This window comes from Rhipicephalus microplus, chromosome 2 (assembly GCF_043290135.1).
Source record: "Rhipicephalus microplus isolate Deutch F79 chromosome 2, USDA_Rmic, whole genome shotgun sequence".
Taxonomy (NCBI): domain Eukaryota; kingdom Metazoa; phylum Arthropoda; class Arachnida; order Ixodida; family Ixodidae; genus Rhipicephalus; species Rhipicephalus microplus.
Window position 1 is genome coordinate 189,623,728 of NC_134701.1, and position 27,680 is coordinate 189,651,407.

The 27,680-nt window shown below is 45.2% G+C and overlaps 2 protein-coding genes across 2 annotated transcripts in view; both read left to right on the forward strand.

Annotated features, from left to right (window-relative positions):
* The first annotated feature begins 19 nt into the window (after positions 1-19).
* LOC119170533 (elongation factor 1-alpha 1) lies at positions 20-2,636 on the forward strand. The gene is made up of 5 exons (XM_037421720.2): positions 20-99; positions 623-791; positions 943-1,122; positions 1,216-2,056; positions 2,179-2,636. Exons 2-5 carry the CDS (start codon positions 648-650, stop codon positions 2,400-2,402), a joined length of 1,389 nt encoding a protein of 462 aa, XP_037277617.1. The 5' UTR covers positions 20-99; positions 623-647; the 3' UTR covers positions 2,403-2,636.
* A 415-nt stretch (positions 2,637-3,051) lies between these two features.
* LOC119170532 (NPC intracellular cholesterol transporter 1-like) overlaps positions 3,052-27,680 on the forward strand; it is a 63,766-nt gene continuing 39,137 nt past the window's right edge. Inside the window, exons 1-8 of the mRNA XM_037421719.2 lie at positions 3,052-3,273; positions 9,624-9,786; positions 11,112-11,275; positions 13,958-14,183; positions 17,084-17,374; positions 21,232-21,511; positions 22,746-22,878; positions 23,639-23,844. Coding sequence (XP_037277616.2) covers positions 3,226-3,273; positions 9,624-9,786; positions 11,112-11,275; positions 13,958-14,183; positions 17,084-17,374; positions 21,232-21,511; positions 22,746-22,878; positions 23,639-23,844 — 1,511 coding nt within the window. The 5' untranslated portion in view covers positions 3,052-3,225. The remainder of the gene's footprint in view (positions 3,274-9,623; positions 9,787-11,111; positions 11,276-13,957; positions 14,184-17,083; positions 17,375-21,231; positions 21,512-22,745; positions 22,879-23,638; positions 23,845-27,680) is intronic.

The following is a 27,680-nucleotide window of genomic DNA, read 5'->3' on the forward strand; positions in this document are numbered from 1 at the left end:
ACTAAAAGAAATATTGGTTTTTTAGTGACGTCAGATGCAAGTCAATATATAGCACGTGACCCATCGTCACCTCCTCTTAGTTCTCCGTCGGTTGTGTTGGTAAGTTCGGGCTGCTTTTCATCCGCACGATTTTGGCGTTCGGAAGTGTCATCCGCGAGAAATTTTGTAAGGATATTGTAGCCGAATTGTTTCTCGTACTTCATCTATACTCATTTTAACCAGTACGATGTGTTTTATAGAGTTTAAAAGACTGCAGAGTTTGTGAGGTAGCCGGTGAAGCGGTTTATCATGGCGCTCCGTAGGCCCTTTGCATTCGTGCCGGAGCAGTTATTTTCGCCTGGGCTGGGAGTCCTCCGAGAAGTGACTTGATTGGAGCGAATTTGGTTTTACGGTATCGGTCTTTCACGCGGGACGCAATACTAGTCATTAATTAGTATTTGACGCCTCGTGGTAATGAATCTTCGGTCGCCATTTTGGCCGCACGCCATTCCGACGTGCTTTTGTCTGGCGCCGGCTGTGTTGCGGGGCGTGGGTTGGTAGATCGCTTCGACGGTCGATTTCGCCGGCTCTCCGCTAACAGTTGTGTTCACCGCTTCGGCGGCTGTTGTGCGTTTCTTTGCAGACAGGGACACGCAAAAACCGCGACCATGGGAAAGGAAAAGACCCACATTAACATCGTCGTCATCGGCCACGTCGATTCCGGAAAGTCCACGACTACCGGACACTTGATCTACAAATGCGGTGGCATCGACAAGCGTACCATTGAGAAGTTCGAGAAGGAAGCCCAGGAGGTCAGTGGCTTGCAGAGTTCTTTTCCGCGTTTTCTAACCCTTGCGTTTGAGTGCGGGCGTCGCGTGTTCGCCATATTGCTCGGCACGCCGGCCGGCGTGGTCGACCCGGGTCGTTAACTCTTCGCCGGTGTGTCTTCTTGATGTATTGTAGATGGGCAAGGGTTCCTTCAAGTACGCCTGGGTGCTGGACAAGCTGAAGGCCGAGCGTGAACGTGGTATCACCATCGATATCACCCTCTGGAAGTTCGAGACGCCCAAGTACTACGTGACTGTCATTGATGCTCCCGGACATCGTGATTTCATCAAGAACATGATCACTGGAACGTCGCAGGTAAGCCTGCTTGTCAGATTTTGTGGCCGGTGGGGGTCATTGAACTTGTTTTTCTGGGAGCTTTGACTAACGTGCCTGTTTTTGTCTATGCAGGCCGATTGTGCTGTGCTGATTGTGGCTGCCGGTACCGGCGAGTTCGAAGCCGGTATCTCCAAAAACGGCCAGACTAGAGAGCACGCACTACTGGCCTACACTCTGGGCGTGAAACAGATGATCGTCGGCGTGAACAAGATGGACACCACGGAGCCCCCGTTCTCGCAGTCTCGTTTCGAGGAAATCCAGAAGGAAGTGTCCGCCTACATCAAGAAGATCGGCTACAACCCCGCCACGGTTCCGTTCGTGCCCATCTCCGGCTGGAACGGCGACAACATGCTCGAGCCAAGCACGAACATGCCCTGGTACAAGGGATGGTCTATCGAGCGCAAGTCTGGCAAGTCTGAGGGCAAGACCCTTCTGCAGGCCCTGGACGCCATGGAGCCCCCAACCAGGCCCACGGACAAACCCCTCCGACTTCCGCTGCAGGACGTCTACAAGATTGGTGGCATTGGCACGGTGCCCGTCGGCCGTGTGGAGACCGGTGTCCTCAAGCCCGGCATGGTCGTCACCTTTGCCCCTGCCAACCTGACCACTGAGGTCAAGTCTGTGGAGATGCACCACGAGGCCCTCGCAGAGGCCGTGCCCGGCGACAACGTTGGCTTCAACGTCAAGAACGTCTCGGTGAAGGAGCTGCGCCGAGGATATGTGTGTGGAGACTCGAAGGACACTCCACCAAAGTCCACGGAGGAGTTCACTGCCCAGGTTATTGTGCTGAACCATCCCGGCCAGATTGCTAACGGCTACACGCCTGTGTTGGACTGCCACACAGCCCACATTGCCTGCAAGTTCAGGGAGATCAAGGAAAAGTGTGACCGTCGTTCTGGCAAGAAGCTCGAGGGTAGGTTTAGGTTGTCTGTTTCTTAAATTTTCAAACCTGTTTTTTTTTTTGTTTGTACAACTCTACATTCACTACTTGGTATTGCAGTCTCACCTGGTTTTTCTCTATGCCTCTATTCGTAGACAACCCCAAGTTCATCAAGTCTGGCGATGCTGCGATCATTGACCTGGTACCTTCAAAGCCTATGTGCGTCGAAACCTTCACCGACTTTCCTCCCCTTGGTCGCTTCGCTGTCCGTGACATGAGGCAAACGGTCGCCGTCGGTGTCATCAAGTCTGTCAAACCCAAGGAGGCGTCGGGTGGCAAGGTCACCAAGGCAGCTGAGAAGGCCCAGAAGAAGAAATAACTATGGCTGCTTGGCAGGGCCTCTGAAGAGCAACAGCACGCATGCTGGCCCCCGGCTGGGAAAAAGCTCCTGGCTCAATTTTTGGTTACCCTGTTTCTCAATGTTTGGTTGCTGTGTCAATGTCACCGCAAAGAGTTCAGGAGGAAAAACATGTGTGCCCCTGTTGAGATGTTGTCATGGGTGTTTCTATTTTAAAGTGAAGCAAATAAAGCCAAGCTGTACCACCCTAAGAAAGTGGTTTGTCTGTAATTACTAATTGTGCATGCGAATTTCATGCTCGAAAAAAACCAGGAAAAAAGGAGGGCTGCATGGTCAAACGAAATAATGACGTTATCTAGAAAACGCTTCGGCTATAATCGTATGCAGCTCGGATGGTGTAGTCATCGCATGCGGGTTTGGTTGCATGCAACGTTAATCAGAGGTGGTGGCCTGGTAATGCATGGGAGCAATCGTGCGCTTGTCGCAGTTAATTTGTTGCCGCGTGGCGGCGAAGCACCCCTTCTTCATATCGTTTCACTCGGCTGCCGCTTGGCAGCAGAACAATCGCTAGATGAGTCATGTGACGCGTATTATCACGTGTAGTTCTGCGAACCCGTGAGGAGCGGCGCGTGAGAGCTATTCGCACGTCGTCGTACTGGACGGAGGAAGGGGACTTGAGATGGGCGTTTGGCGTTATCAGTAGTAGCTGCGTGATCAACTTTTCCGATAACGTCGGCGCAAGCGGCGCTATGCTCGTTGTGCCTCACTGGGCATAGGTGGTCCAGCGGGTGCTGACAGGGACAGTTAATCGAGTTGCGCAGCTGTGCTGGCACACACCGGGAAAATGCGTCTGCTCGTCGCCTACAGCGCCCTGGCAGTGTTTACCTGCTGCGTAAGTCCGTTTCGCATTTTCATTCATTTTCAGATCCGCCAAAAAAGCGACACGGAGGCTACCGTACTTTCACATTATTAGATCACATCGCCATGGTAATAAAAGTTCGTTCGGTTTTACGAGGGCTGAGTAGATGATTTTTTGGGGGGCGTGTGCATTCGCTCCGTCGCAGAATGCTTTTCCTAGTTTACAAAAAAATGCGAACGCTTTTTGTTGACGGCTACTCGTATTTCTTCGTCCTCGTATTTCCGAGCTTGTTCATTACGTCGCCATTCATACCCACGGAATACCTGTGCTAAATCTCCATGGTGAAGTCTGTCTTAGACAATTTTTGTTTACAGAGCGCCAGCTCTATATATTCTTTCGTGTAAGTTAGAGACACTCGCTGCACGTTCGGAGAATAGCGTGCCATTTGGGCCTGTAGGTTATTCACAAAAGCGTAGAGTACACCATATCTAGCGCCGTTTGTCCCAGCGTGCGCATCGTGTTGAATTATTTGCGGCTTGGCGCGCGCGCTATCAGGGACGACTTTCATTGAGCAATGGATGAAATATAATAATCAGGTCTTCGGACGGCACCGCAGCGCTTGTGAGTGGAAAGTTGATTTCTTGCGATCAATTGATGCCCTTCCGTTTCTGTGCATGTCACATATATGCTGCCTGAATGAGTAATTTAAATTCTCTGCAGTATGACCCAACGGTATGACCTGCGTGTATGATGTCGCAGGTTTTCAGCAGCTGTTGTCAGTGAAGCTTCTCCTGCTTGTTCTACGTGACTTGTTGCCATAGCTTTTGTGCCGTCGTTGAAATGCATCACATACAAGTGCTCCCGATTGTTTCGTAACAGCTGCGGCTATTGATTACTTGAGCTGGTGGACAATCACTATTACGTTCTTGATCAGGCCCCGGTTGAGTTTGTTTAGTGTGGGGATGGTTTTCTTTCGAATCGTAATGCATTTGACCCCCATTCCTTGATTTTTGTATACCTTGTGTAAGTTTAGCACAGTGAAGGCAGGGCATAATCGCCAAGATGTTAAGTTTGCTTCATCTTCTGCAGCAACAGCAAGTCGTTAAAAAAAAATGGACCGGGCTAAATGTTCTACACTGTTAAAACCACCTATTTATGTTGATTGTATCAGCATCTTTTGGTTTTTTTATGCTTTTGGCAGCCTTGTATTGAAGAAAAGAATGCTTAAGTCAACACTTTGCACAAATAACCTTACAAAAAATTTAGACTTTAGTAGTGTCCTCTTCCTAAATGAGAAACCTTTAGAAAGAAATACTTTCTCTGGTTGAGGTGAAAGGGTAGTCTTAGTACTTGGAGTTTCCTGACCTTTTCATTCAGGAGTACATATGTGACCAGGTATGAAGGTCTGTTGAAGTCTGAAAACGGGCCTTTGCACTTGATGTTTGCACTGTCTCGCAAACTCATTTCACGACAAGAGGTCACGTGTTCCATTCGCTACATCCGTTGAGGGCTTTGGTATTAATTTTGCAACGATTTTCTTCATTGTTTCTCAACCCTTTGTCAATTGAGCACTGCTATTATCTCTGGGACTGGCCATGTGATGGGATGCATGATAAAAATGCAGAATGAATTGGGAAGTGATACTACATGTGCCTAGCATAAGCGCTTGTTCGTCAGCTGTGGCTGATTTTCTGATTTGTGACATTGGCTGGATGCCAGATATCAGCAGCAGACAAGCAGTGGATGCCTCATAATTTATTCATGCTTGAAATTTACAGATGTCTTGTGAGCAGTTGTAACTGGCAACTGAACATTGCCTCGAAGTGATGCAACGCTGGCAAGCGGCTTGTTGCCACCTCAGTGTGCCTCATGATTTATGCTGTTCATGTCAGCTTGCACTGGCCTTGTTTTGTAAAACAAGCAAAGCTCCTGTTTTTTGCACACGTGGTTGGTGTGCAAGGTATGTGAATAACAAAAACTTCACAGCAAGCCCCGAGAAAGCCACTTTTGACTATGTGTGGTCAACTTGGTAGAACTCGAGAAAAGCCTGGACCCTTAAGTGCTTTGAAGATATGTACCAAATCGAGGTTATGTATGAACTATCTCGGCAGCAAGTTCTCCTAAGTTACAAAACCCTTTCTGGGCTGCTGCTTCTTCTGCTGAGCTGATGCGCTGTTCAGAGAGGAAGTGTAGCGATGGCGTGGGACAGTTTCTTGTGGTACGGTACCCTGTTTGGTAGATCCTTAAATATTGGATGCTGCTGCATCGGACTGTTGTGAGGTGACTGTGGGAACTGCTGCACCAATCTGCTGTCCAGCGGTAGAGGCGGATTACTCTTGTTATGGCCGGTTGCGCATATCTTGTGTTCTCTTCTGAACTGCTTTAAAAATTTGACTTAGATAGTCAGTTTCAACTGTTCTTCTTTCTGTGAAGTCCTTTCTTAATTGATCGGACAAAGAGATCACTAACGATTTAGTAGTACCAGGTTATCGAAGGACTCTGGTAGTGCAAATTGTTTGACGTGACATGACAAGAACTTAATTTGAGTTCGGAAAAACAGATTTAGAGGAACCGGAGGCCAACCAGATCAGAATGACATTGTTTTGAAGGCTGTAAAGTTTGGTGTGACGTAGGTGACTTGTGCAGAGAACAGTTACTCCCAGGCTGTTGCTATGTGGCTGACACGAACTGTAGCTCTTGCGGTGGTTGTCGTGTTATGTTTAGGCAAATGGAAGAGTAAATGGCTTATGTGGATTCTTCAAATCTCTGTGTGAACTGTAAATATGAGTGTTACAATAATGAAGCGTAATAGCTTAATGGAAGCACTACTGCTGAAAAATGACTGTCGTCTATAGAGCACCATTGCTGGTAATTGCAGATAGTCCTTTTCGATGTTGGTACTGAGCATTGCGAAACAGTTTGAGATACATGTGATGTGTTCGTGGCATTTCTGGAGGCTTGCCCTAAAATATCGCTCTGTGAAAAGTGGCTTATACTATTGAAATCCTTGGGTACCACACTTAATTTAACTTGAATAAAAGATATGCCTCCGTACAAAATTGTGGCTTATTACCACAGATTTCATGCCTACTTGGATTCATAGCAACAAATGAAGTTCACGTTATTATATTGTACTACAACTCACTGGTATACTCAGCAGCTTTAGTAAGAGTTTTCCAATTATGAATACTTAATTAAACTCATCCTGTCAGCTTACTTGAAATCTGATAAAGCTTTGAGTAAGACTAGATTGATTTTGACTTCATGATCTGTTCAAATATTTTTCGCTGGCTACAGTTTTAGCTCTTGATTAGCCTAAATCTCAATTACCCTGAATGTGAATTTTCAAGTTATTCCTTCATATGTGATTTCTATGCCGAGGTATTCTTGGAACTTGGGCACTTCAGTTAGTTACAGCTATTAGCCATGATTGTTGGAAGTGCAGGCCTAAAGTTTCTTTGTATTCATGTATTGGAGAGTTACAGTGACTCTGGGAGAGATGCTTTTTTACCAGCTTCCAAAGTCTTTCGGAATGTGTTGTATTGCCAAAGCACTTCAAGAACAGATTGCAAGATAAGGTTTTCCTGAAGGAAAGTGGCCTAGTGGGTGTCTCTTCTGCAGTGTCAAGCTTGTATGCGAACAAACAAGTCATTGGACCAAGGTCTAAGACAAGAGCAATGATTAGCTCAGATAAGCAGCAGTGAACGGCATGCGCCACTCCAAAGGACAGAAAAGCAGCTTATAGGCATTCCTTTTGTTGAGAGTTTGATCAGGCGGCTTGTTGTCATGGTGGAATTTGGGGAGGGGATTGTAATTAAGGGGCTTGGATATGTTTCTAGTGTTTGACATTTTTTGCTCATCATGTGCAGTGGGTATGCCGCGGTGATAATGGACACTGGAGCTGAAATGTTTCCAGTTACTGGGCTCCTAAACCAGCTGGGATAGTTTTAAAACATTTCAAGTGAACATGCAAGTCAAGTTGAGAATGCCGTCACATTCAACATGTGGTGGCGCTACGCTTGGTGGGCGAACCACAAAATGAAATGAAGCAATCTCTGTCTCCTCTCGACGACGCCTTTAGAGTATAGCCAGCGCTGGCCGTGACGTCCCTTGTAAAAAATGCAGATGGTGACAATCAATAATCTGTGCTAGCATGTACGCGTGCTGCCTGCTCTTCCTCTTCGCATGGTTAGGAGGGGCACTTGGAGAGAAGAGCCAATGAACAAAGAACCAACAAAGCGAAGCAAAAAGTAAAATGAATGAGGCATTAGACCATTGAACCCATGCTACTCCGCTATTACTGCACAATTTTATAAAATTCTCCCAGATGCATGTTCATTGTAGACTTTTGCACCGCTGCAACATAACTGAATTTTGATCTCTGCTTTGTTTTGGGACTCCTTGAAACGCATGGAGCTTTTTTGCATCCATTAACATTTGGTTAAGCCACGACTGCAAGTTATGGTCGATAAATGAACATATTAGCCGTCACTGCTGTTAGTTTTTTACTTTCATTACACCCTCCCTTCCAAGTTTTTTTTCTTACTTTACTAGGCTTCTATTAAAGGTACAGAAATAAACTTGTTTATAGTATTAGGATGGATATTTAAAATTGTTTTTTTAATTTTTGGGGAGCTGAAATATGTCACGAAAATTGGCAAAAGCTACATTCAAGAGCAGTAATTTCTGTACTTCACAATTTAGAAAAGGGGAAACTACACGATCTGCATATGCCATGGAAATTGGGCTCTTACTGGGAACAAAGACATACGTGTACATAATCATTAGTGTAGCCAGAATTTTATCTGGGGCGGGGAAGGGAGAGTGTGGGTGGTTCTTAACCAGCCTTTGTGCATGTTTGTGTGTTTATTTAAATGTGTGCATGTATATATGCACATGCAAAATTTAAACATTGGGTGGTTGAAGCACCCCTCCCCCCAGCTACACTAGTGAACGTAGGAAGACTATTTATATAACTCGGGCTGTTTTAGTTTAGTATATATTTTAATCATAAAAAAATTACCAGGTTTGGCTAGTAGTGTCTCTGGTTCAGTGAAAATGCAACGGGAAGATTCATTTATATGTAAGCATTTAAGTAAACCAAAAGGGACAGTGTCATAATCCAAGGTGCCATGAGACTCTTGTGGAAGTTACGAAGAAATCTTGCTATCAACTTTTTTTCCCCTTTGAGGTGCACGTTAAGGAACCCCAGGTGGTCGAAATACCCAGAGCCCTTCAGTACGGCGTCTCATAATCATGTAGTGGTTAAACCCCCCAAAATTATTTTCCTCTGCCTTGCTGAGCACTTGTCTATAGTAGGAGCAACAGGCTTGACCAGCATAAATGTTGCCCAAGGGTGGGGATGAAGAATACCACCATTCATCTTCCTGAAAATATAGTTCCTTAGTACAACTTAGTCGTGGTTGCATTACTGACATCTTTATAGGCTCATTGATGGCTGCCAAGACATTTTTTTTTCTGGGATATGAAAGTGTGAATGTAGTTATAAACATTTCAATGCCAATTGTCATAGCATAAATTAAGTGTAATTAATCATTCATTACAAGGTATGTTTTTTTATGAAGAGTGCAATACTAAAATTGGTGAGATGCCCCCTAAAGTGGCCTTTACTTCAGAAAGTTTGGCCTCGTTGCCGTGGGCACAGCATTTTTCCTTCATACACACTACATTGTAGTATTGCGCTCTGGAGTCTATACATTGTAGTATTGCACTCCGAGTCTAATTGTTTAGGCAGGGACTTGATCAAATGTATTGTTATGAGTAACTTCTTTAATGTATCAGTATGAATGAAAATGACTCTTGGCCTTCGAAGTTTGGCTGTTTACAGTGCAAGGCTGTTAAAAGTTTTACATGGCATCACCGTTTTGTTATTTTTGATGTTCTTAAGTAACTCAGGTGCTCGATTTTCTGAAAAGAAGCTGGTACAGTTGAGATGTGTTGGTTTGAAAAGACAGCAGTGGGGTGATTTAAGCAGACTATGCTTGACATAGTGAACCTGCAATTTTTCAGCATTTGCATGAAGAGAAATTCTCACAAAAGCTAAAAATTATGAGATGCCTTACTATGAATGAAAGCATTACATTACCTAATTCAAAATTTTTGTTTCTGGCAGTACAGTTGAATGCCTGTATAAGAGACACTGATGTGAGAGACAAATGGGAGTAAGACACCAATGTTTTGCATCGAAGTAGCGTTCAAACAGAAAATGAGAACATGGTACCCTGCTTGTAAAAGACATCTCATGAAAGGGACCAGAGACGTTCACCGTTGCGTGTCTCCTATAAAGGGGTTCCACTTTGGTGTCGGCAGTGTTGTACCTAGCCAGTTTATTTTTGGCCACTTTCTTCCCGTTTCTCGTGCAGACGTTGGCCGATGCTGCTGGATCACAATGTGTCATGAGGGGTGCCTGCGGAACGGACCCATTGACAGAAAAGCCCATGCCCTGTGTCGACAATGGTCCTCCCAAAGCTGTCAGTGACAAGTCCATGGAAGTTCTCAAGGGAATTTGTCCAGATTTGGTATCAGGTCAGTCTGCTGCTTCGAACTACCTGAAACATGCGGTGCCACTGCCATCACGATGTCGTCGTAAAACTATCATCATCATTAGCTTTTTTTTTTTGTGTCCATTGCAGGACGAAGGCCTCTCCCATTGATCTCTAATTTACCCTGCCTCGCATGAAATGATTCCAATTTGTTTATGTTAATTTAACTAAAATCATCCCATCCAATTCTACTACCCCGTGCAGTTAGCAGGAAAGTCTTCTGTTGACCTAAAAGTACAGATAATGTCTGTTGATATACCAGGGCCAGTGGGCAGAAGTGGTGACATTCTAAACCATAGAGGGCTCCCTATATTTATACTTCATATGTTATATGGCCTTTTTTGTTAGTTTACCGACTCAATTTATTTACTGACTTGCTGTGGCATCTTATTCACAACGCTCACAGCTGCTCGTAGGTAGCATTGAGAGTTGTGAGACTATTTTCATACATGTAGATTTTGTCTGCATATTAAAGGTGCTCTGACACAATTTTAAGACATTACGAAAGGGACAATTTTCGTCTCCTTCGTATGCAGTGTGAACACTGCACACACTGGGGTCGGCCAGCACTACAGAGTATTTTCCTTGGTTTTAAAGTTTTCATTGCTGACCATGAGCAAGCCAGTCGCACTGCAATGTGCATTATCTCAAAAAGTCAATATAGTTCCACTGAGTTCACGAATTGCGCTTGCTGCGTGCAGCCTAAATAGCAAACATCACTGTCGGGGGTCACTGGAGACGGTGCACTCATTGTTGATGTGTATCATGAGCAGATGGCAGACGTTGTGAATTGCTCTCTTCCCGTGACATTGCACTGCCATGACACGTCACAAAAAAGCCCCCCCCCCCCTACCTTCCAGATCAATATTGAAACTTAATGAGTGTTTTTATGATAGTGGTATTAAAAAATATACATAATACATTCCCAGGCATGATACTCATTATAGGGTTTTCAAAACCCGTGTTCTTGTGAGGAGCAACAATCCCAAAATACTTAAAATCTGTGCGAGTACTCCTTTAAGTATTTGATGACCGCAAGAGATGTTGAAAATCATCAGAAAGAGTTAGGTCACTTATCTATTTCATTACACAGTGGCATATGTTGATGTTGTGATGCTTTAATTGTTGTATGAACTCTTAGCTAATTCACATCATTCCCAGAAACTGTGCACAATTGAGGAGCATTGAGAAAGTTGGAGGAGTTTTTTTTTAAGTAAATAAGCTCGTAATAAGAAAATCTATGAAAGTCTTTAGACTTTTCTGCCTTGTATATCAAAAACTATGAAAGCATCCATGTTCTGTTTGCAGGTCAGGGGAAAGAATTTTGTTGCGACAATGATCAGGTTACTGCCCTTGGTACAAATCTTGAAGTAATGCGTGCACTCATCATGAATTGCCCGTCTTGTTTCTTCAACCTGGCACGTGTATTCTGCATGGTGACATGTTCTCCTCACCAAGAAGATTTTCTTGAGGTACGTTGTTTTTTGTGTTCCAATCTTTCTAACTATATGCACTAATACCATCTGAACATCAAATCTTTGGTTCTTTGTTCTCGATATTCTTCCCCTCTTGTACAAACAATTACCCCTTGTTTTCTTAGTGTTGAAGTGGGTGGAGGTAAACCAGCAGTCTTTATTTAGAAAGCTTGTTTAAAAGTTGAAAGCCAGAACTTGTAAACATTTAGAGAGCTTCAATTCCCTTGGTGGAGGGGAAGGAGAGGAGGAGAAAAAACACCTTTTTTGAGTTTTTGCATATGCGGTTAACTTCTGCAAAGTGGATCTGTTCAGGGTTAAAAGCAAAGTGCAACACAATCAGGGTTACATGGACACCTTGCTGCTTTCTCTTTCTTCATGTTAACTCACATTTCCTTGAAGTTTTTTGCGCATCCTTCAAAAATAATCTCTTTATACCGTAACCTGGCAATGTTCAGCACTGGCCTGTGTGGCTATATACTAAAAATTATGCTAATAATATTTTTTGTATTTTACCTTCACATACTGTAACTCACTTTTCTAGTATGTATTTTGTTTACATGTTCATAAGTTGAACTGCATTTCCTATTATATTCAATATTTGCCTATGTATGTGTAGATATGTATTGTAGAGAAGCTTACGAACCCTGAAATTGGTCGAACTCTCAGGTGCCTTCTAGTGGGTCTACCCAACAAAGGATGCCGCTCGCGCTGGGAGCCCGTGCTTGGTTGTTACTGTCGCCATTGTGCATGCTCGCTGTGCGCCGGCTAATAAACGCCTTAACAATTTGGTGGAGGTGCTGTGCCCTTCAAACATCTTCGGTTCGCATTCGATGCCCTTGGAGCTTAGATCCCGTACCGTGCCTTCTATCATGCACCAAGACGCCGCTCAGCAAATGCTTCCTCCTGCGCCGACACCATGTTCCGGTGTCCCCCGCATCCGCGACCCTCCTGTCTTCATCGGCGCGGATGGCGCCGACGTCGAGGACTGGCTCGCCATGTACGAACGCGGCAGCGTCCCCAATCATTGGGACGAGGCAGGTAAACTCGGCAACCTGGTTTTCTACCTCGCGGGTGTGGCCGGCATGTGGTATAACAACCACACATCCGATTTCGCAACCTGGTCTGATTTCAAGACCGCTATCACCGTTTTTGGCCGCCCTGCCGTTCGTAAGCTGCAAGCCGAGCAGCACTTACGCAAACGTGCTCAGCAGGCCGGTTAATCATTCACCAGTTACATTGAAGATGTCCTGGACCTGTGCAAGAAATCTAACAACAGCATGTCCGAATCGGACAAGATCCGGAACGTCATGAAGGGCATTGACGATGATGCCTTCACGATGCTGCTTGCCAGAAACCCAGGCACAGTAGCTGAGGTCATCACGCTGTGCCAGAGCTACGAGGAGCTCCGCCGGTAGCGTTCGATGACCCGTCGATCTACACCACGAGATGCAGGGCTTGCTGGCTTGGAGGCGAGATGTGATCAGGTGGCACTGCTGGCAGACCTCAAGTCCTTCATACGTGAGGAAATCGCACGGCAGTTCTCTCTCCTGCCCTTTTCCCACCCACCGGCTGCTCAACAATCGGCCACTACCATTCTTCCACCCATCCGCCGAGCAATTGAGCAGGAAATAGCGGAGGTCATGCCTGCGTACCACCCACAACAGCTTCCGGCCCCTGCGCCCCCAAGTTACGCCCAAGTGGTCGCCAGGCCGCCTCCAGTCGTTCAAGTGCCCGCCCCACTCACTTACGCCGAAGCTGCCGCACGACCTCTATCCTTTGCAGCGGGTATGCCGGCTACGTATGTTCACGTGGCCTCTCAGACTCAGCTCCAGCACCCCCTGCAGCCTTTCCCGCCACCGTTCCGTCCATCAACTCTTGCGTCTTGGACAAGACATACCCTGACGAACCGATGGCGCGCACCCGACAACCGGCCCATTTGCTTTGCCTGCGGTTGCGTCGGCCACGTAGCACGTTATTGCACTCGCGTACAGACGCCCCATATCTCATCGTCTGTTGCTGGCCAGATTAGGCGTACCTATCACGACGAAACGCCGTCTATGCCACCGCCAACTCGCCTAGCTTCATCTTCTCGTAGGTCACCGTCTCCACGACGTCGTTCCCCATCCCCCATGCGGCCAAGTTCAGCTCCCAGCGCGAGCGGCATCCTTCTTGGGTAGGCCCACTAGAAGGCAGCTGAGAGTTCGACCAATTTCAGGGTTCGTAAGCTTCTCAACACTATATATATTTTTCTAACATATTATTTGTGCCGCCCGCATTACACAATGCCCCTCGAGGGCTCTGTAAGGTACTGTAGATAAAAATAAAATATTATGCTAGCAAATTTTGTTGAGTGAGTTTCCACGAGCCAACACAGCTTTCTTGCCTTATAATCGCACTGGACTATGTCGAATAAGATATTTAGAGCTGACAATTGTGGGCAGTTTTCATCATTTTTATTTTCTTTTTGTAAATCTATATTATGACACAGTCTGACTGGAGTAAAGATCTTTTCATTAGGGGATGTGAATTTGAAGAGGTGCTGTTCCCCTTCTTCCTTCTGCCACTGGTTGTAGTTTACTGTGTGGAATTGTTAGTGTTTACTTTCAGTGGAAACTAGTGATGTGCTATGTGAAGGTGTTTAATGTGCTCTTGCTTCATGAATGTCTTGTTTTGTGGCAGGTTACGCAATCTAACAAGACTACCCGGGCAGTGTTAGAGGTCAACTATTATATGACACGTCGCTATGCTTTGGGCGCATTTTCGTCGTGTTCGGGGCTCGATTCTGGAACTCTGGGTGCCCTCTGTGGCAGCTACAGCGACGACTGTGGTCCCGAGACTCTCTTCATGGGTCTTGGAATGCACGACGGGCTCCATTCACCCTTCCAGATGGATTTTGTGTTCAGTGGTGAGTCTGGTTCCTTATGAAGCAATCCCCCATGTAGAGTCCTTTCGAGTGTACCATTTGAAAATTGCGCCAAAGTGGAAATCGATCAACCAGAGTGTAGTCAAGGAAACTACTGCTTAGCTTGTGTATCTCATTTTCGTTTTCTTTTTCCATATGCCTGACATATATCGCATATCTTTGGCATTTCAAACATGTGGCTTATGAAGCCTCCGAGCGTGTCAAGCAGCGCCTTGTGAAATGTAGGGCTTTCTTTTTCAAACTTGCCGCAGCAAAGCAGCGGTTAAAGTGCTCGACCGCTGACCTGGAGGTTGCTTGTTTGATCCCAGCCGTGGGGGTCGTATAGTTCAATGAAAGTGAAATACCGAAGGCCCATGTACTGTGCGATGTCGGTGCACGTTAAAGAACGCAACACGGTATGGATTTTTGGAGCCCTCTTCTATGGAGAGTCTTATAATCATATCGTGGTCTTGGTGGGTGAAACCCCAGATATTATCCCTTTCCAAACAGCCTTTAAAGGAGCACTGACATCAAGTTAACTCATGCCAAGATTTTTGCGTCAGCAAGTAACTATAGACCCCGTAGCACCGATTTGCGACCTAAAACTCAACTGAGGGATTGGTAACTATCATTTTTATTTATTTATATTACTGGTATCTAGCACTATTCAGAACTGCCGGCAATCCCACCATTTTCAGCGCTGGAAGCACCAGCATTGGTGCTACCTCGCGGTCACCTCCAGATCACACCACAGCTGACCACTTCTACACAGAAAAGAGGGGAGGTCGGGCTCAGCTGCTCCGCAAACATTTCGTTTGCTAGGCGGACACATTCAGTCATGCCTTCTCACCTGCATTGCTGTCGTCGCCGTACAAAGTGCCGACTCGGGTTCAATATGATAGTCTGAAGCTTGGAAATCCCGCGATTCGCGACGTCGCGAATTATTTTTGCTTCGATCGACCTTCTGCAGAACAGTGATTTTGAAATGGACGCCTTTCCAAGCAGCACAGCAGAGGTGCCCCAGGATGCACGCTTCAGTCATGCTCATTCGTGGGTCTCAGTTAGATATATATTTGTGTGTTTTGGCGTGTAAAGCATTCAGGTGTACGCAGAGGTGATGCAATGTAGCTATTGTGAATGAGCATCAGCGGAGAAATAGAATACATTTCCTGCTTTCCAGGTTCTTTTTTGGGCCTCGAGATGGCTCCACCTATCCAGCCTTTCGTGGTTAACACGGTATTACCACTTTTACGAAGTTTGCAGGTATAAATTGGCAGCAGCAAGCACAGGACCGGGTTAACTGGTGGAACATGGGAGAGGCCTTTGTCCTGCAGTGGACGTAGTCAGGCTGATGATGATGACCACTTTTACAGGGATGTGAAGTCTACAGATGAACTAAAATTCAACGATACCTGCGTGTTACTTGTTAGAGATGATATCTGACTATACGCTGTTCCACTTTTGATAGCTTGTGGTCGCGTTGATGTGTAACACATACGTGATATGAAAAGACACCCTCATTGCGCTTTTGCCATGCTTCGAACTAGACGACTGCAACTCACGATTCCTCAACATGCTGACCGACAAGCACACATTTAATTATGCTTTTTTCTTTCGCCTTTCTTTTAAATGTGGTTTTTATCTTAATAATTTCACGAAATCATTCAAACCGGTGCGCAGAAGATCAGACGCGACGAGCGAGTGTGTTTCTGTGTTTTGGCGCCAGTCGGCGCCACGATAAGAACACTCAGATCATGCACGTCATCACTACTCGGGCATCGTCACTCAGGATGGCATTCGTGGCATGTATCGCACCGAACACGTAGCACAAGTGTCGATGTCGCAGGGCAGTCTATTTTCCGTCTTTTCTCCTTAGCTTTTCTACGCTGGTTGACATCGAATTAAAATAACTTCCACGCAACGGATGCCGTTCAAATTTGGCCAAGAAGACGTATGCATACCAAGCGATTGAATGATGGGCACATCTCGATCTTGAAATTTGATGTCAGTGTTCCTTTAAACAAAACCTGCCCTTTGAGGTATTTTAGTTGCTAGATACAGTGTGAAGGAAAGAAGTGCAAATTTAAGGGCTCCTTTCGTTTTGTTAGACACAGTATTAATGGGAAGTAATAGACAATGATGCCAAGAAAATTATAGCGGATGTTATTAAAAGTACTAATTGTAATATAACTGAAGAAGAATGATACAGTTTGGGCATCTCATTGTTTTATAATTTATAGTAAGAGAGATTGGCCCTAGAATAGGTCAGAGTGCCAATAATTTGGTTATTTCATTTGATTCATTTATATTTCTCAGAATTTTGCTTCTCAGTTGATTTTTGTGTCAATATCCATTATGCCCTGAAAGTTGGACATACAACTAGTATGGGAAAATGTGTACAAAAAATTAAGTAAATGTGTTTACTTTCTGTTTACCATACTGACACGAAGGAATATATACTGACCATACTGACATTGGCATAGCTGCAATACACTAATCAAACCATATGCCTGCTTGCATACCAAAAACACTTGCACTCTTTTAGGCTTATTTATAGTACACAAAATAATAATCTGGCTTACTTTCATTCTTTGCTTGAGAACTCTGTGGCACTACTTTTCAGTGGGCAATGCCTTGTCACGGTGATATTGCACAGGCACTTTGTTAGCTGGAAGTTTCACGTGAACCGCTTAGTGTGTGGATAAATGTGCAAGCCAAATGATTACCTTTTCAATCATTTTTATTTCTGCATGAAATGTCAGACGATGATTATTGTGTTGAAAGAAAGATGCCCCAAAGAGTGCAACTGTTTCAGTGAGTGGCATACATGGAGATTATACAATAGTGCCCCTCCTGGCTTTCCTTGCAGTCTTGTGCCATAATGCACTGTCCACTTTGCGCAGACTCTCCCGTTCCCTCGCACAACCACACTTACAAGCCCCTGAATGCCACCTACAAGAAATGCTCCGAGCCCGGTGCCCCTGGCGCTGCACCGTGCAGCTGCTCCACGTGCAAGGAGTCCTGCGTCCCATCGGACTACCCGGAAACGCACAGGTCTTGGAAGATATTCGGAATCAGTGGCTTCACCTTGCTGGCAGGCACCGTCTATGCAATCTTCTTTGTGGTCGTCGTGACGCTCTATCTCATTGCACGTCTCAAGAATTCCCACACTCCTGGTGGCAGTGTCAACGCATGTGAGTATTCTGCTGCTTGTTCTATTCAAGCCTCACTCACCACAGTAGCTCAAGCATTGTGCTGCTTGGCTCAAATATTTTATTTTGATTGTGGCAACCGGATATTGAAAGGGTGAAATGCAAGTTTCTCGTGCTTGAGTTTAGGTGCACTTTAAAAAGAACTCCGGTTTGTAAACACTGTTTTTAAAGTATTCTACTGCAGTAGTTCTTTTATCACTCCTGTAAAAACAATCTTTCATACTCTGCCCTTCTTGTTTAATATTAGTGGCTTATGCCTCCCCATGGTAACTTCTTCAGCTTTGTTGCATGTCACAGCTGCAGCTTGCATGCCCTTATTCACGGGCATTGTAGCTGGTAGTCACCAAATCTGCAAGCACATTGCATGCACTTTGCCACCAAACAGCTATCTTTGGTGGCTGGGAAACCAGTGTTTTTTAGTATATAAGGCAGTTTTATTACTTTTATTTGGTAAAAGTGCTCTTAACATCGCAGTAGGGATAATGGGGAGTGGTGCAAAAACAGCACCATGACGGTGACGGACCAAGCGCTGGCTACAACCAAAGCTTTATTTGGTACGAAGGGACGCACATGAATATATATGCACACGGATCGTGAAAGGTTGCGAGAGAGAGAGATGCAAACGCGGCAGGCATGCTCTATAGTCTTGAGTCCGCAGCTCTAGAAACATCAGGTGTTTCGTTTTGCATTGGTGAGTGGTTTCGCTACCTTTTAGTAACGTTGTTCACTGCTTTCCCAAATGACCTGCTTTTTTTTGCAATTCGTCTAAGGTTATGACGAGAGTCATTTGAACAAAACATTTTGAATTTGTATTTCTATACAAAGCAGGGGCATAGTCGGAAACTCTTTCGGGAGGGGGCTCAACCCGTTCAACCATCATCTATGTTCACATGTGCATTTGTGTGTGTGCATGCATATATGCACAAGCAATAATTAAAAATTTTCGGAGCAGGGTTTGAACCCTCCCCCACCTCTCTTCACTGTGCCTAATACAATTGTATTTGCCAAGTACGACGAATACAGTCGACTCGCGCAGAAACACATGCGCGTCGCAACTAACAGCCATGGCTTCCATGCTCGTGAGCACCTCGCCCTCCCACTTCAATGTAAATGTTGCTTCGTGCTAACTTGGTGGGCAAATCTTGCCCACTGCAAAGTTGTGCTTCTTCATGAGTGACACTGTTGAAGCTGCGGCCCTGATTACATTTTTTTGCAAATTCATCACATTTTTTTTTTGTCGCCAGACATGCCTTTATTTTTCGCTACAGAGATCTTTTCAAAAGCATGTTTTTTTTTTAGTATGGCAGAATGAACACACTGGGTCACTTGCTGCTTGGAAAGTACCTGGCATCTGAATGAAATGCAGCTGTTGCCCTGTACATCGTATTTGGAGTATGCATGAAGCTTGTGCACATTGTTAAGTCACTAAAATCACGTATAGCCCTAATGTTCACGCTCACGAAAGCCTTTGCCTCGCAGCCTCTTCCACTTGCGGTCGACACTCTTTCACTGCCTATAACATCGCATTTCTCGATTTGCGGTGCCTTACACTTGAACCTCAGTGTGAAAAATGCTGCAAGTTTACTGCTGTCATTCTTCAAGGTGATTCTCTGCCCTGATGGTGCCAGCTCTGGACGTTCTATTTCGTTAAACGATGGCGTGGACAGCTCGGGCATATCGTCTTCTACGGCATCAGCAGGAGTTGTGCTGCAAGAAGCTTGTTTGGATTGCGGTGGCGCAGTTTCAAGGCTATAGGGACCCCATTGCTTTCTCGCTTTCATTTTCGTCTTTTCTCTGCTGGCTTTGATAAATATGAGAGCAAATTAAGAAAGATTCTCGGCAGTGCACCGTCGACGAGACACCACTTAAACCTTGAGATTTTGACAGTATCTCCATTTATCAGGTGCATATACTTTTGCAGAATTTCCTTTCCTGCCCCGCCACGGTGGTCTAGTGGCTAAGGTACTCGGCTGCTGACCCGCACGTCGCTGGTTCGAATCCCGGCTGCGGCGGCTGCGTTTCCGATGGAGGCGGAAATGTTGTAGGCCCGTGTACTCAGATTTGGGTGCACGTTAAAGAACCCCAGGTGGTCGAAATTTCCGGAGCCCTCCACTACGGCGTCTCTCATAATCATATGGTGGTTTTGGGACGTTAAACCCCACGTATCAATCAATCAATTGCAGAATTTCCTGGTCATGATAATACAAATAGCATACTCTGGACTTGGTTGTGATGTCTTTGTCCGCGCTGGGTATGGCCCGGTTTCACGCCGAACGTTGTTTCTCGGAGCGGCAAAGAAACGGCAGACTGACCGGCTTGTGTCATTCTGGTACCCACTCGTACAACCGGGCACACAGCATGTCGGCATGACTTTGTCGGCTTAGATGCACACAAAACACTTCATCGAATTAGCAGTCATCACAGCAGCTACGGATCACCGGAAGAGTTCCGAACTCATGGCAACCGAAGAAAGAATACATGCAGATTTGATGGGAACCAAGCGGGGGACTAAACGCGGGCAGACGCTGGTGGGATCCTGATGCGATTGCAGTGCCAGTCGAACCAGAATCATTGGCGGTTCCGCAGAACGTGGCACAGTAAACTGAACTTAATCTAGTAACGTTGGCTCAGGTTGTAGGCCAATGTTGGTTAAACTTGTTTAATGTTGGCTGGTGTTGAGTAATGATGTCAAATGGTAGACTATAATGGCTAAATGATGGCTAGTGTTGGTGACAGGATAGCTATAGCTAGTGTTGTGTTATGATGGCATTCTGTGTAGTGCCTAGCCACTGTGCGACAATTTCACTGTGGTAAGTTGCTGTTTTTTCTTTCTTTTGTTTAACACGAAAATATTTTGTGCCGAAGACCACCAGGATTTTACTGAAGTTCTACCATAACAAAACTACTGACGTAGTTTTGTTATGGTAGAACTTCAGAAGAAAAGCGAGAAAAAAAAAGGTGTCATTGACTTGGATGATTTTGGAGCCGAACCTATGATGTCTCAATCCACAAAAATAGGAGCCAGGTGCTTTACCCACTAAGCTACCAACGCTCTTGCATACACCTCTACAAATGCACTTCATATCTTTCACACCTTCTCTCTTTGACAGTGGTATTGGTATAGCCTGGGCAGCGTTGTCATCTCGGAGAGGTGAAGTACTGCATTGTGACACTAACGAGCACCGACAGGATGCGCTTTGGTAGTCTCAGCGCAGCTGAGGCTAGTTTCTGGATTTCCACCGAATTTCGTTTCAGTACAGCTTGAGTGAGTGCTTTGTCGAAATGAGAAACATGCCAGTGGCCAGCGGAATGCCTACGTGCGTGTGTTGATGGTTCAAACTACGGGCTCTGTCTCTTGCATTCTTGAAGTGCTGTGTGCTAGTGTATGCATGAGCAGAAGTGTAGGCTACCCAATAGCTCGTGAATTGTTTCCTCCTTGTTTCCCCTCCTCAACCGACTGCTTCTCATGAATGCATCTAGATTACTAGTGGTTGCGTACTTGTTTATGCCATCTTTGTGCGAAATTTGCCACACTTTTTGTCTGGGTTTCACCGCTTCAGCTACAACAAAGGCTTACTCATGAGCATTGATGTCTCTCATAAAGATGGTGGGCCGTGGGGCTCAACATAGGTGCATCCACATCAAAAGGTGCTATAGTCGCCGAACACTAGCAGAAGTTGTGCAAGCTCCCATTTATCACAGTGCACAGTGAACATTAATTTACTTTTGCAAAGGCCCGTTTCACTTTTGTGTTATACTGATTTCTATGACAGTGGGGTCAACGATGTTTTTCTTTTTGCTGTTATGACATTCAATTGTCCTTTTTACATTGTCAACAGGCACTTCTTCTGAATTTTCTGACGACGCACCTCTGTACGCAAAGGATGGCTCAGCATCGAACTCTAGCCGCCTGCAGAGAGCGCTGGTGGCCCAATTTTCAAACTGGGGTCGGCTGTGTGCTCGTTGGCCCGTGACGGTTGTTGTGACGTCCCTGCTTGCCGTGGCCATCTGTTGCGCCGGTCTTGCCTTCTTCACCATTCGCACCAATCCCGTTGATCTGTGGTCGGCGCCCAAGAGCCGGGCGCGCATGGAACGGGAGCAGTTCAACCAAGAGTTTGGGTGGGTGTACTCACGTGACTGCCGCAACGCTAGATGAGTGTGGCAAAAAATTTAGCAGCCCTGTTATGCGGGACATAAACCGGGGCTTGCATAGGCAAAAACACTTCTTTTCTTGCCAGGTCGGCATGCTCTAAAACTTGCGGGACACAAATATACGAGAAAATTCATAATAAAGTGGGCACAGCTGCTACAGTAACCTAGTAAACAAAACAGCGCATGAGTGTCAGTTTCGGTTACAGTCTGCAGCAAACTATTTCATTTTCATTTCCATTTGTCTTAATGTTTATGTGTTTCAACTAAGCCTAATTTTTTCTACATTTTCTACTGAGTGGTCCGTCTTTTAGTTCTTTCATGTTGTTCTCTTTTTTACACTGTCAAGTGTATGTCTGCTACATTATTCATCATACATATACACTGAGTGCCTTGGTCATCAACCTGCGAGCCAAGTTGTAACATTCAAGTGAGGGTTTATTTTGACGGATTTCGCTCACGCCAGTTGAACATTGTGAGAATTATCATAATATTAATCACTACACCACCATTGTCGTAGTCTCCCGATTCATCAACCTGCTTCAATTAATGCCTTTAGCTGACTTTAGTGGTTAAAGATGCATTGTTAGCCACTGTGCTTGCAATACTAGTAAATGGAAAGCAGCCCGTGGTTTGGAATGAAGACACTGAGTAGACATTGTTCACTACCAATGGACACTTTTCTAGGGCAGTGTATCACTGGATCTATCGACAAAATGGTAGCACATAACCTATAATCTATCTATAGATTCTGCCAGTTTCTGCAGGTTTTTGCAAATATGTTGTGTATTGCTTTTGCGTCATATGCCCTTCCTGTTTGCTCTGCTACAAGCATAAATTTGATCTTCCCATTGTCTCTTGTACCTTTAACTGTGGCAGCTATCACAGAATATGCAGTGAAACAGTGTGCAGCCAAACAATCGTATGTAACTATGAAATTGCAAGGAAGTGCCTCCTGCAGTTTTACTGTTAGTACCACACCACACACAAATATCCATGCACCTTCCCCTGGCGAACAACTTTCTCGATTTAATGCACTCGGCACCAGATATTATGCTCATTATACATTTAAAACATTAGGCTAATGATCGTGATTGATGTATTGCACTGTATCTTTCCATTCATTTAAATCTGAACACACTCAGAGGGGCCCTTTGGAGGCGTGTTACCTGATTGAACATTGGTCATTGCGTTGGCTTTGCAGGCCTTTCTACAGGGTTCAGCAGGTGGTAATTACACGTAATGGAGGCCAGCCATTCCCTTACACGCTTCACCTGAAGCGGTACAACCTGACCGTCAACTTTGGTGCAGTTTTCGACAAGGAGTTTCTCCATCAGGTGAGAGACAATCGTACCATTTAGGTGTTTTTTTGTCTATGCATCTGACGCACGTACCATATAGTACACTATACAGACCCACGCTCGTGCAAGTGCTGCTCCCAACTACTTTGCAGTTCCAAGTTCTGGAGAAGAATGGAGGGAGGGTGAACAACTCACCAGCAAATGGCCGCGTCTTGCGTACGGCGCATTTCGCGGGGATCAGCCGATCACAATAGTTGCTTTATGGCTTTGTCATGCGGCGTTATCTGGGAGCTATACGGTTGATCTCCTTCATAAGACACACTGATATAAGAGACAAATGGGTACAAAAGACACCAGCGTGCCTATAGTGAATCATGGGTTGATAAGAAAATGCATATGATGTACCCTGCTCGTTTTTCTATACGTGGATCGAAAATGGAACAAATTTCACACTTTCCTGGAAGGGCCGCACCCTATCACAATAGTGGCAAAAAATAGCATCATTATTAGAACAGGTAATAGCATCAATAATAGAACAGGCTGCAGACAAACATGAAATGACTAACCTCACCATGGACAATGAACCACTTGCTACAAATGAAATTAACTTTATTATATGGTTCATCCTCACTCGCATATTATCATTTGCTTGAAGTAGCCGGTCTGAGGTCATAACTTTATGCCATGAACATTTGTTGTTTCTTACCGATGCTGGGATGAAGTGATCAACAGAGTATTGTCGCATTCATTCAGACCCGCCATGAAAATCAAGAGTGTGCTTCCTGTTCTGGTGTAGGTGGCTGTGCTGCAGGAGAAGCTTCTGGGACTCTCTGCAGAGTATGAAGGGCGAAAAGTCACCTTGGAGGACATCTGCTTTTCGCCTCTTAGCAACGGGAAGTGCATGATTCAGTCGCCCCTCAACTGGTTTCAAAACAACGTCTCGCACCTGGACTTGGTGTACAAAAACAAGACCTACCTTGATCATCTTTTCTTCTGCTTCAGGTGAAAAAAAATTGCAACATTGACACTTCTTTGCTCACACCTGGCCCTTGCATCATTAAAATGCCCTTGCATCATTACAGTCAAACCCGCTTATCACGATCCTAGATATAATAAATTATCAGTAATAACGACCACATTGCTGCGCGCTTTTGAGTTTTCTATGCTCTCCGTAGAAACTGTATCGACATATAGCGAACATTTTTTAAAGCCTCTTCCTGCTAAAACGAACACTTCCAACATGGTTGCGGAGAAAATAGGAGCATACGAAGTGAAGGAAAGTTAAAACGGGCATTTTAAAACATGCGAGTGCACGCTTTGCTGCAGTTTACTTGCGAAGAAGATATCGCAGACCATGGCAAGCACCACACGAAGGTTTCGCATGCTGCGAACAAGGTCGCTTATACCTGTGTCACACGGGCGCGCAAAAAGTCTTTTTTAAGTAAGCGGTCTTTTACGAAGTTGAAAGACTTTTAACAAAGAGGTGTTTGCGGCGCAGACACACGGCAGCAACGATCTCCTTTTAGTGTTTTCGTTCGAAGACGCTAGCGAAAGCGTGGCGCTAGCAGTTCAAAGAGAAGCAATGAAAATTAAACAATGTATCACGATGTACAAATTAAAGACTTGTTGCACTGCTCGTTTTTTCAAATAAATTTAAGAATAAGAGATGAAGAAACACCAATGTGAATGTTTTTGCACTAGATATGGAAGCATTCCCATAACTAGCGACGTGCACAAGTCCGTCTGGCACCACTGTGCTTTTATTTACCGTATTTGTTTTTCGCTGCTCTCGACTGCTCTCGACACGTTATGGGCGACCGTACGGGAGAAAAAGCGAGGATCGCAAGCCTCACGGCCTGCCTTCTCGCTCTGGAAAGTGAGGCAGACGCTGCAAAAGCCGCCAAGGAGAGGATAAAGCAACGCGAGACCGAGCGTCACCACGTGATATTGCCGACGCGTTGTAGCTGCTCAGGAGAGTAGAAAAGGAAATAACCATTAAAAGAGTTCATTACACCTTCTGCAGGATATGAAATTTGTTTTTACAAAGAGTTTTGGTGACAGAAAAATAAGCATTCGATCTTTTTTTTCCCACCACTCAAAAATTGCTGGCGCCCACTGGTTTCGAGGCTACTCGTTCGGAGCCGTAAAAGAGATTGACGAATGCCATTTACGAAAAAGACCGCTTCTGAAAAGGAGTTCGCTCTGTGCCGTGTGTCTGCTGTCAGGAACTCCTTTTCGGAAAAAGACCGCTTACTTAAAAGAATTTCAAGTGCCCGTGTGACAGGGGTATTACTTTCCAGGCATTTCTTCACTGGCTTTGGCTTAACAACAGTTATAAAAAAAAAAAAAAGAGAGAAAGGAGGCAGCATGAAGTTTTCCCACGGCAAACCTTTCTGACGCCGTTCTCCGCACCTACGACGACTGACGAAACAATGTCTTCAAACGTAGGATGCCATAAGTGCAAGAAGCAATAATTTTTTGTCGTTTAATAGTTCACTGTGACATTCAACTCGCCGATGCTCCTATGTGCCGCAAATGGTCTTCCGCTGTTCAGTAATGGCAGAGAATGATAGATAAATGGTAATGATTTCCACGCGATTGTGTGGTGCCTTAACGGATAAGCATGATGATAGCGGTGGTCAGTGGCAATGAACACGCAGTTTTCACTCATCACAGACATCCTTATCACAGTCATCTGCAGATATCTGCTCGTCTGTGCGTACGTGTTTAAACTGCGTGGAGTGACGGTGGCACAATCGCGTCATGCTGCCATTTGCCGACGCAGCGTTGTGCGAGGCCGCTTGCGTGTTGCTTGCAAAGTACGCATCTTCGTCGTGTTAAATAGGCTACTCGCCGCACCACAGCATGATACGGGGTGCAGCATGCGCGAAGAATGCACAAACGTGCGCTTACTGCACGTTTGTGACTGCAAACGGCCCCGGCATGCAATGGCAAAAGCCGAGTAAGTGACCTGCATACTGTACGCAATTAGCCAGGGATGATTGGTTGTGGTACTGTGCTTCAGTGGAAAAGTGCAAGTTCGTGGCGAACGTAGTTTAATTCACTCGTGAGCACACTGTGAGAGTCGCTTAACATGCAAAAAGGCCTAACCTGTGACTGGAGGAGTTGTTTGCACTTTTTAATAAACATACACAGAAAGAAAAAAAAAATGGTTCGGTCGCTAAGTGCATGTTTTTAAGGGCGAGTCGATATACAACAAACTACTGATACAGTGCAGTCCACTTATAACGATACCACATATAACGATATATCGGTTATAACGATGGGTCGACTTAACAGTCTCATTTTATGCATTGGGGCTATGGGGAAAAAAACCATATATAACGATATGTTATCCACCGCATATCGGATACAACGATGAAAAGTTTGCCGTGGACGGCATGTTTCATTCAGAATAATCATAACATTTAGATTGATAAGTTCTTCTGAAACGAACTATGCCGAGACAAGACGAAAAGTTAGCGTAGGCGAGTACGTATCTGCCGCCACTGCAGGACAGCGCCGGCAGCGCGTCCCGGCCGTTCAAAAAGCCGAGGAGAGTATCGCGAGTTGGCGCGACGCGCTACAGATGGCGCCAGCTGTGTCACGTTTTGCGCCTCGCCGCGCGTCGACCGCGGAGAGGCTGAGAGAATTAAAAAAAAAATGCAACAAGCAAAGCGCTGCGCTCCGCGGCTCCCCGCCTTCTACAACGGCAAGCCGGCAAGCTACTCGTAGCTTGCCGAACAAAAGCGGGAAAGAGAGAGAAAATAAAAAAAAGCGAGAAGCAAAGCGGCGCGGCGGCATGGGGGCGGGGCCTCGTTGGCATTCCGGCTGTGTACCTCTGGCTGTGCTTTCTTCCTCCCACTGCTCCGACCCCGCCGTCGGTCAGTCTCTCTTCCTCAGCGAACCCGTGATGCGTTCTTCGGAGTAAGAAATAAAGTCTTGTTTTTGACATCCTACTATCTACAATATTTATTAATTGGTGAAAATAGCAAAATGAAGCCTGGAGCTACAAAAGGTACGTCCGGCGACGATTTTTTGGCGGCAGTCCAGATATAACGATCACCGGTTATAACGATCATATTTTTAGGTTTTCTCGATATTGTTATAAGTGGACTGCACTGTATAACGACCACTCATCGCGGCACGTTCGAGTTTAATATAAACGGATTTGACTGTATCTGGCATAGCTTGGAAATGGGTAAACTTGATTGTGATGTACCTATCAACAATTATAGAATATGGTATGCACTGGATGCATATCGGGTGCCACCTTTAGTTCACTTCACTGCTAGTTGGTTACATGTTTTAATATTAACTGATGCAGGAGGAGGATGCCATATTTCAAGTCAAGTAAAATTGTAACGGGATGTCAGTACGAAAAAAAAAAAAAGCTGTGTAAATTAACGAAGCCTTGTTTTTGACAGGCATAGACTGAGTGAAGGAGTATAGTATAAAATTATTAATCTGGAATTGTTGAAACATTCTACACATCTTCAAAAATTTCATGCAGAGAGGCATGCATAAAGGCTAGATGCCCTTAAATTTCCTGCCCTTTAACTCCTCAGGCCTCAGAAGAATAAATGCTCAAGCTAGTTGGTACTTGCTTTGTGCCGCACGCAAACTAAGCTGTGATCATCGTTTCAGCTTCCCTTTTTCTTCCATGCATCCAGTTTGTTTTGAAACATAGCGTAGCACAGCCTGTGATATGCATCTTTTTCTGGCAGTCGGCTATGCAGGGTTTGTACACCGTATTTTTGCACGTATAACCTGCACCAAAAACCCAAAAATTTCAGTGGCAAAGTGGAGGAGTGGATAATACGCGGGGTTTTTTCTAT